Below are 14,851 nucleotides of genomic sequence, written 5' to 3'. Positions count from 1 at the left end.
ATTGGTTAAGACTTTTTGTGACTGAATTTGAAAAGTCTGAGACCGCTGTGGCTGTTTTTGAGTCGCGAGTGGCAACAAGATCAGCAGGAAAAAAGAAGATAAAAACTAAAGGCATTTACTAACGAATCTAATCAGGTAATAAAACGTCTAATAATATATATAACTGTTCCACTACTATAACCTGTATTAAGTAAATGTGCACCTACAGATCTAACGTTTTCACTGTATAGAATTGAACGCAGGCCTGAAACAACGAATCTGATGTGGATAATGCAATAGATCTACAGCTACATGCGATTGTTTTAACCCGATCTAAATACTATAGACATGTTGAGTTAGATTCGTTGTAATACTCGTGTTTATGTAACATTTGGAGTGTTGTTAAGAAAGCGGATTAAAAAACCGGGGTGTGTAAAGCTAACCGGCTGTTAGGTAGCTGCCTGAAATGTAATCGTTGAGGCCTTAAACACGACCAGTTTCGCTTTTTGAAACAGACTTGTATTTAACATAGACTTACAAATGTACCACAGCTTGACTCCTGACAATGATGTGTGTCAACATAGTCAATGTGTTCTGTACAGTCACAATTATTATACAGTTGACCATTATAGCTAAACTTTATATTAATTAAATACGAGTTGACCAAACATGTCAATGTTTGGTTATATTGGCACCAAGCCACATGATTCATAACTCCTTCTTGCAGACTCATGTAAAATGGTAATTTGTTTAATAGTTAATATTATATAATTACCTATATTTATATAGTATTATAATATAATACTGTATAATAGTGCTTGTGCCAGTGTAGCCATAAAGCCTGAGCCAGTTACCGGCTCATTCTAAAGTATTTCTTTAGGATGGTCAGGAACTGCAAATTGACCAGTTGGGTGCTGCAAGGTAGAATTAAAGTTTTTCATTCAAGTGATTGGGCAAAAATGCTTCATGACTGCAGATTTAAACACAGTTATAGAAGCACTAATTAAAACTAAGGGTAAAATCCACAACATGGCATTCCTCAGGATTTTCTATGAGTGAGACAAATGTTGGCTAGGTGGACGCATCTATTGAATCGATGTCTTCGTCGTTCCTGTCTTCTTTTCCATAAATTAAAGGTATCATTTTTTTTATGCAAATATTGAGATGGGTCCAATTTCAGGTGAATTTGAAATTACTGAGAGAAATGGTAAAAGTTTATCTTATGGCATTCATAATGATTTACGGGACACATGTTAAATCTTTAAAACTTAAGTGCTTGGTAGTTAGCGGTCAGTGTTTAATTGATCAGGTTTTCTTACAGGATTACCATGGCTCCCAGAAAACGAACCACAAATGCCAAAACCAAAAAGAATCCCAAGATGCCAAAACTGGAAGCCTTTCTTCTTGACTTTGATGATGAAGGTAAGAAAATTTACGTTCCACTTGACCACCTCATCAACCAAAGCTGCCCTAGGTGCCTGGGACAGGTAGATGATGTTCCTGGAATGATCAGATTTTTACTTTTACTTGCCCAGTTGACAAAACACTAAGTAAATATTGGATTACTTTTATAAGTATTGTCCAGCTTTGGACCTTTTACATGAAATTTAGCAGGTTGTACCTTCTTGTACATAAAAGCCATATAAAGATGATTTAAAGACCAAACATACAAAAGTTTGTGGGCCAACTTTCCGGCAGCAAGAACGGCCTTTTTCAGTTCCTGAGTGAAAATGCCTCTTTACACTAAAGTAATCAAACCATGTCTTAATATAAAGATACCACAGTGGTCTGCACAGAGCTTTGACCTCAACATAAATTAACACATTTGGGATGTATAGAATTGTTGATTATGCTCATGACCTTCTCATTCAACATCAGTGCATGAGCTCACAAATGATCTATAGACAGAATAGGCAGAAATTCCCGAAAAACTCAAACATCTTGGCCAAATACTTTAAAAAAAAAAACAGTACAGCAAACTTGTGGATAAACAAAGCAGCGTAAAGGATTCTAAGAAATGTCAGTAATGCTTTCTAGCAGTAAACCAGTGCAATATCATTACAGCCACAAGCTGTCATGTTGTTATTTGCTAAACATATACATACTAAAATTATAGTTCATCAGTATGTCTTTTTAAATGTTCTTATATGCAAATCCTAGATAATATACAGCATGAATACGTTTTGCACAATTTTGTTTATTTGGTCTTTTCTAATTTAACTGTTTTGGTTCTTGTATACACATGATTTATCACAAAGCAGCTTTACAGGAATTATATGCTAGACCCATAATGAGCAGTTTCATCTTTCAATTTAGCACTTATCTAACCAGCAGTGATCTATTTCCTCCCAACTTTAAACCTGTTTATCTTGCACACAGTTTGTACAATAGTTGAGAGGTTAAAGGAGAAGACCAACAACCTTCTGAAAGATGCAGACAACCTGTATAACATGGCCCTGATCAAGCTTCCCATGGCTGTGCGACAAATGAACTGGATGCAATATTGTGGTATGTCTATATTTACACAGTTCCACATCTTCATCTACATAATTTTGGTTCTGGCATACGCAACAATGTTTTATACCTTTATGATGTTTTTTTTTTTATTTAATTGTACATTTTTTCAATTTATAAACTGTCATAAACTATGTTTAGTAACTGCAAAAATAACTTTAATTTTGAATAAAGCCGTGATAATTGTCCATTCTTAAAATATTTTCATTTATGGTGTAGACATGCACAATATATTTGTTCTATTTATTTATATTTATACTGTTTATTTATGACACTGTAGTAATTAAAATGTATACTTGATAAATTCCACCCCTGCTGTCTGTCAGTTTATTTACTTACTGCACTTTTTAAAAAAGTGCTGCACTGGAGTAGTAGTCTAATTGCATTGTTATACATAACCCTGTATTGTTATATCTGTTAAAATATATATGAATAAAATATAATTAATAAGAAATTAAGATGTTTCCTTTATCTTATTAGGTTCTGAAAAGCAAGAAACACCAGTGAATGAAATAAAGGCAAGTTCTCAATTGTTTATCATTGCTTTAAAACTGGGCTTGTACAACAAAGTATGTTTTAGACAAATCTTCCAATAACTGAAGCAATTTAAGATTATTAAGATTATGATGTGTCTTATCACAAGAATGTCATTTAGTTTGATTGGAGGCTTTCCAATCATTTTTTTTTTTTTTTTCTTCTTAATTTTTATCATATGCAGCAAAAAGAAGATACTGCACAGGTGGAGCTCACCATAGCACAGGAACATACAATTCTCCCAAAATCTGCCAAAAAAGGTAATTATTTTATTATTTTCTGTTTTGCAGTTCTGCTCATAATGGTGAGTTTAATATAATTTGCTTTCTTTTTGTATGTTTGTAGCTTCAAAGAACAGTTCCAACTCTGAAGATGAAGAGAATGTGGCACCTAAGAAAAAGGTTGGTCTAAAAATATTTAACATTAAATTTGGAAACATCAGATCTGTTAAGAGATGGATCTTTAACATATATTGATACTGTAGTAAAGAAAAAATGCTTACTGCTCTGATAAAATGACTATCTATGTAAAACACAACTTTGGAATTAATAATTTCATTGGTTGTCCCATGGTTACACTTGCTCCTTATTTGCATAGAATTCAGGAAATTAGTTACATTTTGCTTTCATAAATCATTGCAAAAGAAGTTACCTGTCTTTATATAAATTAAATGGAATGCAGAAAGAAAATGCTTTGCTGTGCTGCAGATTGTGCTGCAGAAAGCATTATGTTTCTGATGTGTTTTTTTATTTTATTTTTTTATTACACACAACAGGGAAGACCTAAGAAAGCACCAACAACTTCAAAGAAGGCCAGAGCTCTGTCTGTGAGCAAGCAGAATAGCACTATTAGAAAGTAGGTTATGTACCTAAGCATATTATTTAGTTTTGTATATGGTTATATGTTGTATATGTATTTGGTTAACACAATCTTTGGTTTGTTTTATTTTAAGATCCACTAGGAAGCCCTTGGTCACCCCAGCCAGAAGTTTCTTGGATTCCTCTGTCATAGGCCTCACTCCACTTATTACACCTCGCTTTGATTCCAGGTGAGTACAGATTTTTCATGATTTTGGTCCAACATTTTTCTACCAAGATTTGCTGTCTGGTCAAGGTGCCTGCACTAGTTGTGGTTCTTTTCCATTGGGCATAGCGTTGCTCCCTGTACAAAACACAGCCCTTAGTATGACCCCACCACCAGCAGGTAAACTGATTTGTCGAAGTTTCAGCTCTCCTTGGACAGTGTGGGGGTTCAAGCAGGCAGACATGAATTAGATTATGATGGGAAATTGGTCCAATAACAACTTGGCCTCTATTCTGTACTTCATGTTTGAGCTCCAGGCTATTCTACAGCTGTTTGTGGCTGGATGCTCATTGCCCCTGCTATTAGACAGTCACGTGTCTGCTGTGCGTTTGTCCATCACAGAGACTGGGAATAATGGAGATCAGTGCATGACTTTCAGTATGAGATACTGATCTCTGTGTGAACCTGCACCTTTAAGAGGGGGCTTGTGTTCGGATTAGCCCTTCTTGGTCCAGTATGCGGCAGTAGAGATGCAGCTGGGTAATTGGATGCAAGTAAAAGGAAGGATTGTGAGAAAAATGCGTAAGTAGAATTCTTAAAAAATTGTGACATTGTTAATAACTCTGCTCTTTTGTCAGGTTGCCCAAGACTCCTGCGGTGCGAGTTCCTCGTCACAGAGAAAAGGTATACAGCATCTCTGTGAACGGCTCTCCTATCGCTGGAGGTGCAGAGGACATCATCATTAATGTGCCTCTGGGTAACGGAGAGGTTAGTGCTGCTCTGTTAATGTGATGTAGCTTCTTTATGAGAAATACAAGAGGTACTAATCTGTGAATAAAAAGCAAAGGAAGTAAAGGCCTTGTGTACTTATTTGGGTGCTTTTGTTTTTAGTGTATTCAGCTGCTGGCCAGTGAGATGGATTCTGTTGATTTGAGTCAGCTGGACGAGAAGGCCATGCGCTCTATCAGACAACTACAGGTATGTCTGACATTATAATCTCCCATCCCCCCCAAAATGAAAGCATTAATTCATAATACATTTATCTCGTGGTTAAACATATCTTTACTCCACAGAGCCGACTCACTACTATTTGTGGAACAAAGTGACCTGATTTCATTGATCTACTTTCTCATCACCCTGGTTTTTAAATGCCTCTTATTCTAATTGACATTTGTTGTTTTTAAACCTGTTCTATGTTGTCTGCCTGTTTTGTTAATGTCAAATGGATTTTACACTGTACATAATTTTATTTAGAGAATGTACAGTAGTTCTCATTATGCTTTTGTTTTGTAAATACAACACAAGTTGATTACCAGATGTTGCTTTTAGTGTACCAGCTCAGCTCATTTAGCTAAAATAAGAACTGTATATATCCTGCTGTTGTTTAAATACCAATAGCATAAGTGCAGACTATCTTGGTGTTTATCCCCCTGAACTTGAATTGTAACAGTGCTGCTTTATGAACAGCTGCAATTAATGTTCAAAACAAAAGAAATTTAGGATATTTTTCTGAATGCTGAGTAAACAACCTTGTCAAAGCAACCTTGTTTAACTTGTCTTTTATTCATTTATTTTTTTACCTGCTTTACTGTGGTCAGTGTTAAAGGGGGTCCTGCACTAATCAAACAGTGGAACCTAGGCAGGAACACACCCTGGTTAGGGTACCACTCTTAATAGCTCCTGTATGTCACAGTTTTAGAGTTGATCATAAATGTGTAATATTCTTTTAAAAGTGCTAAGGTGGTTGTAGAATTCATTCCAGTCACGCTCATAAATAGGACCAATGCTTTAACAATATTGTGCCTCAACATTTTTGAATTTTATTTTGGCAAAAACTGAAATCAAAATATACTTCTACTCTATTACAATGTTCATTTGAGAGGTAAGGGGAGTTAGCATTAGGAATCCTTTATTGGGGGTGGAGTTGTAGAATATTTCTGAGTAAATGTATAATTGACTATATAGTGTATGACAGTGCCAGTTAAATCACATTTTCCTTAAAAATGTTAAGTTAAACACAGACTACTCCACATGAAGCAGTGTGGAAAAATCTTATAGATGAGGTTGGCGTACAGCTTTTGATGCAGCCCTAACCCATTCTGCAGTGTTTCCTCCCAAACATGACACCATGTCACCCAGCAAACCAGCAATCTCAGCCCTCTCTTCAGCACAGGGGGTATCTACAAAATCAGTGCAAATCAAATATCACAAACCACACTGTGTTACACAGGTCTTTGATTATACAGTAATAATGCACACTTACCAGTCACTGAATTAGATGTTTGTGTAAATGCACACCTTGGAACATCATAAATGCTTTCAGTCATTTCTGAAAGAGAAACCAATAGAGATTGTAAATAAGTGAATGACAGTGAATCATGAATGACTGACAAGGTGAACACATACCATGCCGTCTCTCACTGGCTTTCTGGTTGGACAGAGGGGTATCGTAAATGGCCTCTTCATAATTCAAGGCTGCAAATACAGATGTACAGAAATGGTGTTAAATTCATTCTAGTTACATAGTGCTGTCAAACAAGATTAATGGTATTTTCTACCAGGTGGTAAACAAAGTAACAGAAACACCATTTAAAATGAGTAATTGATGGACTAGTAATTGAAAGGTCGCTGGTTCATGCCAGGTTGCCAGTGTTGGGCCCTAACCCTCAATTGCTTATACAGTATACTGTCACAGTATTGTAAGTCACTTTGGATACAACTGTCTGCTAAATGCCGAAAATGTAAATATAAACTTGGTATATAGAGCAAAATCCCTGACTCCAGACCAATTGAAAAAAATATTTATATGGTCAGAGTACTCAACATTTATTAAATTAAGGAACGCAAACAAATCTGTGATTAAATTGTGTTTTGCAATTTAAGATGTGATGTGAATCTTCTTAGGAGTGAGTGTCCTGTTAAGATAATTTCAAGAGTACAATGGGCAATCTTAAAAGAGGTGAGAAAGAATTAAAAGGTAGTAGCTGAAGACACTACAAACTGAAAAACCTATGTTTGTGTGTCCACTTTTGAAAAAACACTGAACAAGTATGGTGTTCACAGAAGGACACAACAAAGGAAGCTCAGGTCAGTTGGAGCTACTAAAACTCGCCCTAGGTGTGAGTGTGTATGAGAATGTGTTTGTTTGTATGTGTACTCTGTGATGGAATGGAAATTTGTGTGTCCCGGGGTGTCCCTTGCCTTTCACCCAATGAACACACACTGTGACCCTGACCAGGATAGAGCAATCGTAAACAGACAGTGAATGAACAAATGAATGAATTATTGGGAAAAATCCAGAAAAAAAGAAAGTCCTGAAGGAGAATGTCTACACGTCAGTTTGTAATGTTCAAATACATTTGGGTTTTCCAGCAGGACAGTTATGCAAAGAAAACAAGCATGTCCACCTCTGAATCAAAACATAAGGTCAAAGTCCTGAATCATATTAAGATACTGAGGCAAGTTCAACAAAACTATCCTTTTTTCTTTTCATTTCCATCAGTTTCTTACACTTCTGCAAAGAGTGGGCCAAAATTCCTCTACAGTGATGTAAAAGAGTCATTGCATGTTATAGCCAACATTTGATTGCAATTGTTACTGCCAAGATTGGCACAGCCAGTTATTAGGTATGGGGGTAATTTCTTTTCACATGGGTAATAAAAAATGGAATGATCATTTAAAAGCTGCATTGTGTGTTTACTCATGTTGTGTTTATCTTAAAATTAGTTAGAAGATCTGAAACATTTACAAAATGGAAAATACAGGAAAAATACTTTTTCCACAGCACTGTAATCTGTTAGCTATAGTAAGAAGTATGGATGATGGCACTAACCTTTGGGACATGGTAGGATGTCATAATCATTCTCAAGTTCGATCACTTCTGTTGTCTGCTCTAGTTCATCTCCTGTGTCGTGACTGCTATCATCAGTGTCACCCACATCTAAAGACATGAAATAGGAAAGAAATGAATAGTAACAATGGTGCATACTCAATTTAGACAAGAACAAAACAACATTTATTTTAAGGTCTAAAACACTTAAGAAAATACATTCTATATTTTATGTTTTAATTGTCCCACAGTTCTTTTTTTAAGACCAATAATGAAATCGTACTGGTATAACTGACAGTTAGCAGTTATGGAACAGCATACTGAACAGAACATTTGTGTGTAGATTTGCATTACATGTAAGAGGATCAGAGCGCATTCTGGTAGTACACTGACTGGATTGAGGCATGATGAAGTGAGACCTCCTAACCAGCGAACCACTCCCTGCTGGGGTTGAGCTACTGTCGCAGTTCAAGAGGCAAATACTGGACTGAGTTCTCCGCATGTGATCTGGCGCAACCTTCCTGAATACATAAACACATGGAACAGTGTGCATTGTATTAATTATATTAGTTCATCACACAGAATTAACCGCAGCTTATACAGAAATGAACAACACTATGTGATAAGTGCCAAAACTGTCTTAACCAATATTTTTTTAAATAAATTGTTCACTTTAAAAAATATATAGATAAACAAGGATTCTTCAAAAAGTTTCCACACTTTTAAAAACTCTATTTATTAAGAATTTTAAAAACAAATGACATCACTTTTCTACAGTCACCTTCCAATGCATTTTTCCCAGCGTCATACCAACTTATTAATGCCATCAGCAAAAAACATTTTTGGTTGAGCGCATAGCCACTGATGCACATGAAAATCTTCTACCCCTTAAAGCTTCTTTGAGCGGTTCAAAAGGTGGAAATCAGACGGTGCTAAACCTGGACTTTAAGCTCTCTCTCAGCTTCTCAGACACGACCAATACTACTCCAACGAAAATATAAAAGTGCAGAAACTTTTTGAAGATCCCTCATAGATTTTGCTTTCTTGGTTGTTTATAATAAGATAAGTATCTGTTTCAAAATCTACATTGCCAAACTAATAGAAATGTCAAAATGGGGTGTGAGATAAAGTTGTTTTCAGGGTGCTGAATAAATGTTTGAATTAAAAACACAGGAACTTGTTTTGTCTGTAAATTTTGAAGTAACCAACATATTGACAATTGTACTACAGTTCCAATCAGAAATGGAGAACTAATTTTTATTGGTTGAACGATACAGCAAATGAACAAAGACAATGAATTCTGTAAGAGGATATTTTGTTAATACTGGCATGTCACAATAATGAAACACCCACATTATACAAAAACCTACCGCTAGTCTGTATAACCAAAAGTTGGGCTACAACATGATTAAACCATTGTGATCAATACCAACCCTTAATTGGCTTTGCGCCTATAAATTGTTATGCAAACAGCACATAGAGATGTTCAAGCTGTGGTGCAACCATGGTGAAAACTAAGGAGCTGTGACAAAAGCTGAGAGAGGAGAATATGTCATTATACCAAGAGGGCAATGGCTTTAAGAAGATTTTGCATGAGAAGAATGGGAGAAGCTTCACCAAGAGGTGTCAGCAGCTTGTTAGCACTTGTTAGCAAAATCACTTATTAGAGGTTATTAAAGCAAAAAGATGTTCCACCAAGTACTTAAACTGAGGGTTAAATAATAGGGCTTATTGACGTTTGTCAATAGAACTGATGTTTTTCACTTAGTCTCGAAATTATGCCAACCTATCAAATTGCTTTGTTGTGTCAATAAATAAGCTCTCTGTTTACTGAGACTTCTTGTTGTATATTTTTATTCAGTTCTATCCACATCATAGAATACCTTTTGAGATGAGGAGGTACTATTTCTGATTGCAATTGGTATGGGTATGAACTGTGGTGTGTGAATAGCATTACCAATAAGAGGCAGGCTCAGTAGTGTTCGAGGCATGATGTTTCAGGGCTTTCAACAGCTGGCAAATCCAGTGATGTCTAAGATCTGCTGTTTCTGCTGCCTGTAACATTTCTAAACGTTATTATCATTTTCAAGGGTAGTAGGTTAGGACGGTTTAATGCTGCTCCACTCCAGTGCCCCTTTAAAAACATAATATTTGCACTTTACCATTTATTCAAGCTCACTCATGATCTATACGGACAATGATTGGTTCGTCTAAGGGTGGGACAGGGTATTCCTCATGACTGCTGCAGTTACAACCCTCTGTTTGCTTAACAATTAGAGATTGGTGCATGACTCTGTATGTGATTCAGATCTCCATATGAATCTGCATGCAGGTAAAAAAGAAGCAGTTGGCTATTGCTCACCTGTTAAATGGGATGTGTGTTGCTCAGCACTACCAAAGTCACACATAAAGCAGTATTCCATAAAGAGATTTACACACAACTCTCAGGTAGTCTGGTACATCGACCAGTCAACAAAGGCCATAGCTGCAGCAGCATTGACCATTCTTCCATCAAACACAACCAATCAAGTTTGTGTGGGTGCCTAGCTAGTCTATAGCACACTTGGATCTAGAGCATGAGATTGCTGCACCACATGAGTGCCAAGCATTGGACCTGCTGAAGTGACCGTCCTGTTATGAGTCCTTATCTGAATCCAATTAGACGTTTGCAAAAGTAGCTCAAAGTTGCAGTAGAAAGATGAAGCCCTTCAAACTTGTAAAGCTGACACAGTTTGGGACAAAAAGAGTGGGCCAATCTACCCACAGAGAGGTGAAGAAATCTCATTTAGAATTACACAAAATGCTAGATTAAAGTCCATTAAAGTCTTCCAAATGATAGGCTATAAAAATTAAGGGTACAAATATTTTTGTTCATCTAATTTTTATTTATTTAATTATTTAAAAATATGTTCAATGCAAATTTTAGAAAGTTTTATTAAATGTAAATTAAAGATGAATAGATACAGTACAATTCTATCAGTTTCAGCTTAATATATAGATAATTGAGGGTTTTTACATCCTCAAACTGGCTTAAAGTACACAGTAAAAAGCACCACAGGAACTCACCAGAACTTTCTTCTTCCCATTTTTAAGTGTAATCTCAAACAGATAAAGCTTGTTGTTAGTTCTCATTATCTCATTCACAGATTCAATCTGAAAAATAAAAAAATCAATCAGTCAAACTCTTACTAAGCCATATATTTAACAAAACAAGATACACAGCCTGGCAAAAAAAAGTCACACTAACATTTAGCTGAACTGCCTTTAGCTTTGATTATGGTGCACATTTACTATGGCCTTGTTTCAAAAACTTCACAATAGATCCAGAGTTGCATTATTATTATTATTATTTAATCCAGAGTTGCATTATTATTATTATTATTATTATTATTTAATCCAGAGTTGCATTATTATTATTATTATTATTATTTAATCCAGAGTTGCATTATTATTATTATTATTTAATCCAGAGTTGCATTTAATCCAGAGTTGCATTATTATTATTATTATTATTATTATTATTATTATTATTATTATTATTATTTAATCCAGAGTTGCATTATTATTATGATTATTATTATTATTTAATCCAGAGTTGCATTATTATTATTATTATTATTTAATCCAGAGTTGCATTATTATTATTATTATTATTATTATTATTATTATTATTATTATTATTATTATTTAATCCAGATTTGCATTATTATTATTATTATTATTATTATTATTATTATTATTATTATTACTATTTAATCCAGAGTTGCATTATTATTATTATTATTATTATTATTATTATTATTTAATCCAGAGTTGCATTATTATTGGCCATAATCTTGTATTGACAACTCGAGAGTGAAACTACTCTGTAAAGTCTTCTCCAGCACCATGCCAAGGACTTATTATTGGGGTAAGGTCAGTGAGCATGAGAAATCATTTTCACCACACATTTTTACTTGGCATTGTCGTCCTGTCTGCACATTTAAAGCTTTGCTTGCTAATTAGCTTCACTAACAAGTGGCTTTCCTATGCCAACTGTTAATCCTAATCCTTTGGGTTTATGTCGCATTGTGCATGTGGTAATGCTCTTACTTTCACTAATATAGCCATGAGTTTTTTTATCTTTATGATTCAACTTTTAAGTGATCTGCTTTGTTAGTTTAAGTGATATCTGATCATCCAAGATATTTCTGACCACTGTTCTTTCAGGTGTTAATAATGCGATGGGCAGTTCTTAACCACAATTACTGTAATTTTGGCCTCCTCTCTTTACTTTTCTTTGCTTGTTGCAGGCCTATATTAGTTATTTATTAGGATTTTAATGTCATGTTTTGCACACTTTGGTTATATTCACGACAGGACAGATAGTTACTGGTTACACAAGATTTATTAGTTCTAATTTTTGTATCTTCAATTCACCTCACTTGCATGTCTTTGGACTTTGGTAGGAAACCCACACAGACACGAGGACAACATGCAAACTCTACACAGACAGGACTTGGACCACCCCACCTGGGAATCAAACCCAGGACCTTTTTGCTGTGAGGCGACAGTGCTACCCACCGAGCCACTGTGCCACCCCTGCAGGTCTATTATATGACCCTTTCAAAAAACACTTTTTTTTAACCACATCCAGGATAGGTCTTTAGACATGGTTTAACAAACTGAGAAGCTACTCTGCATCAGTCACTGTGAAAGGCATTGTTGTCAGCTGTAACATATTAAATCAATGCAGTACTTATTAAGTCAAAGGCTCATGCGTATTTGCTTATTTAAATCCATTAGGTGACTTTTCCTTAGCCAGGTAGTGTATGTTCTCATGTTTTCGTGTATGTAAATGGTACACTACAACTTTATATGTAAGTTACATACTGTGTAGTAAAATACTATACAGACTAAATATAAAATGTGATATGCAAGAAAAAAGTAAACACCAGACCTTACCTCAAATAAGTTATATTGTCCTCTAAGCTTTAACTAAAAAAACAATGACACATCTTTATTGACTTTATAGACTTTTTTTCTTAAATTATACATGTATATCCTTACATAATATATACTGTATTATATTATATACTTCCTTATATAATATATTCTTTGTAGCGCCCAGGTGGCGCAGCGGGATATATTGCTTGCACACCAGCACCTCAGTTCAAAACTCGGTGTTGCCACTGGTCGGCTGGGCGCCATCTCGTGGGCATAATTGGCAGTGCCTGCAGCAGATACTAATTGTAACAGTAACAGTATCTGCAGGGTGGGGCCCGGACTATGTGTGGGTGGGTCTTCATACGCTGTGTAAGGACCCTGATTGGCGCCTGTGCAGAATGCATTGGCGAGAAGAGGAGGGCTGTGCACGTGTCGAAAGAGGCGTGTACAGCTACGTGCTCTTCTCGGATGCAATCTGGTATCTCTCAGCAGCGGAAGACAAAATTGAGTGCACTAAATGCATTAAAAAATCAATAATAATATATTCTTTATTATTATTATGAAAAATTCTCAAATCTATGTGTGCCATAATTATAAGGTATGTTTTTTTGTTAAAAATTCAAATGAAAGACCAGTAGCACAGTGAATGTTTTCCAGGGGCGCCAATATTTGTGAAGGGCACTTTACATGGCATTATATTGCACCACCTGACATGCTCTATTGTAGAACTAACACACACACACATTATTAAGGTTTGGAATAAAACAATACACACCATGACAAGCTCTCAAATTCACACACTTTGAACACCGGACTAAACCAGTGGCCATGACAGTTTCATGTTCCTCTTGTATTGTTGTATTTCTTACTTACATTAGAGTAAGAAAATCTGATTACTTTATTGTTATTAATTACTAAGTTGCTTTAACTTTGTGTTAATTATTAGTTATTTTTGAGCTGTATGTTTAACATTTCCATGTATTTCATGTTTCAAGTTGCAGTATCTTTAATATATTTAAAGCTTTAAAATGAACATTGTTTTTTAAGAATCAGTGCACAAAGTGTTCAAACATACTACAATAAATCACCTAAATATATGAAAATAACTTGTGCTAAAATCAGACTGAAATGAAAATGAAGTGATTTCTAATAGCACAATACAATAGACCAATTTTACCAACTAATATCTTTAATATCAATAAATTAAATATGAATACTTACAGTGATCCCAGGTTTCTTTTTGTAAAATAAGAGTGTTGTATTGTGGAGTTGAAACCAGTAGGTAACCCACCTAAGTTTCTGATGAAATCAGGAAAAGGATGGTGTCATTACAGAAGCACAGGTGATAAATGACTAAATTCAACGAACTGTGAATTCCAACATAATGTATAATACAAAACAATTAATCAGTCAGTCTGTAAAACTACAAAATAACTGCTTACTATTTTGTCTTTTCTTTTCTTCAAAAACCCTTGACATAATGGTGTAAAAACTACATCTTTGCCTTCTCCAGCAGCCATGTTGCACTGCAGCTTATGTCTGAGCTCAGTTATACTGAATAGAGATGTAACAAACATTAACTTCCTGTTTTTTGAGAATTTGGTTCAGGTTGAAAAGCCGTTTTGATTTCCACTTCTGTGTTTTATCCAACAGTGATGTATTGTCAACAGTGTAAAGGTAAAGATATTCCAAAGAATAAAGATTCCTAAATGTGTTTTAATTACACATTTGTTTTGTGTTGTTGAGCTTTAAGAACCAGTTTATAGTTTGTAAATTGATAACAAGAAAGCATTTATCTACTAATGGTAACATGCAGTTAAGTTGTTGTGTGTTACTGTATTTACTGAGGCTGAAATACATAGCGGTGACACGGTGGCTCAGTGGGTAGCACTATCGCCTCACAGCAAGAAGGTCCTGGGTTCGATCCCCAGGCGGGGCAGTGTGTCTGCAGTCCAGGGTGTTACTGTGTGCCTTGTGCCCATTGAAAAGCTGGGATAGACTCCAGCACCCCTCCCCCAGCGACTCTGATTGGATAAGCGGTTAAGA

The 14,851-nt window shown here is 35.4% G+C and overlaps 1 protein-coding gene and 1 long non-coding RNA gene across 2 annotated transcripts; one reads left to right on the top strand and one right to left on the bottom strand.

Annotated features, from left to right (window-relative positions):
- The first annotated feature begins 30 nt into the window (after positions 1 to 30).
- On the top strand, positions 31 to 5,586 carry cdca8 (cell division cycle associated 8). Its single transcript, XM_062990449.1, has 11 exons — positions 31 to 135; positions 1,301 to 1,401; positions 2,359 to 2,487; positions 2,974 to 3,011; positions 3,212 to 3,287; positions 3,373 to 3,428; positions 3,803 to 3,882; positions 3,980 to 4,075; positions 4,689 to 4,818; positions 4,942 to 5,028; positions 5,124 to 5,586. The coding sequence occupies exons 2-11, from the start codon at positions 1,308 to 1,310 to the stop codon at positions 5,154 to 5,156; spliced, it is 819 nt and encodes a 272-aa protein (XP_062846519.1). The 5' UTR covers positions 31 to 135; positions 1,301 to 1,307; the 3' UTR covers positions 5,157 to 5,586.
- Positions 5,587 to 5,895: 309 nt separating this feature from the next.
- LOC134307265 (uncharacterized) lies at positions 5,896 to 7,958 on the bottom strand. The gene is made up of 4 exons (XR_010009795.1): positions 7,883 to 7,958; positions 6,457 to 6,525; positions 6,314 to 6,379; positions 5,896 to 6,230 (listed from the first exon to the last, which is right to left on the bottom strand). It is a non-coding gene; the product is annotated as an uncharacterized LOC134307265 (long non-coding RNA).
- Positions 7,959 to 14,851: the final 6,893 nt, after the last annotated feature.

The sequence above is a fragment of the Trichomycterus rosablanca genome, chromosome 2, assembly GCF_030014385.1.
Source record: "Trichomycterus rosablanca isolate fTriRos1 chromosome 2, fTriRos1.hap1, whole genome shotgun sequence".
NCBI lineage: Eukaryota > Metazoa > Chordata > Actinopteri > Siluriformes > Trichomycteridae > Trichomycterus > Trichomycterus rosablanca.
This window is presented reverse-complemented; position numbering and strand designations above follow the sequence as displayed.

What these genes read in the sequence shown, in the direction of transcription:
- cdca8 (XM_062990449.1), top strand. Translation starts at nt 1,308, where the DNA reads ATGGCTCCCAGAAAACGAACCACAAATGCCAAAACCAAAAAGAATCCC. An exon ending in TCTTGACTTTGATGATGAAG is followed by an intron (nt 1,402 to 2,358) that starts GTAAGAAAATTT and finishes TCTTGCACACAG; the next exon opens with TTTGTACAATAGTTGAGAGG. An exon ending in ACACCTCGCTTTGATTCCAG is followed by an intron (nt 4,076 to 4,688) that starts GTGAGTACAGAT and finishes CTCTTTTGTCAG; the next exon opens with GTTGCCCAAGACTCCTGCGG.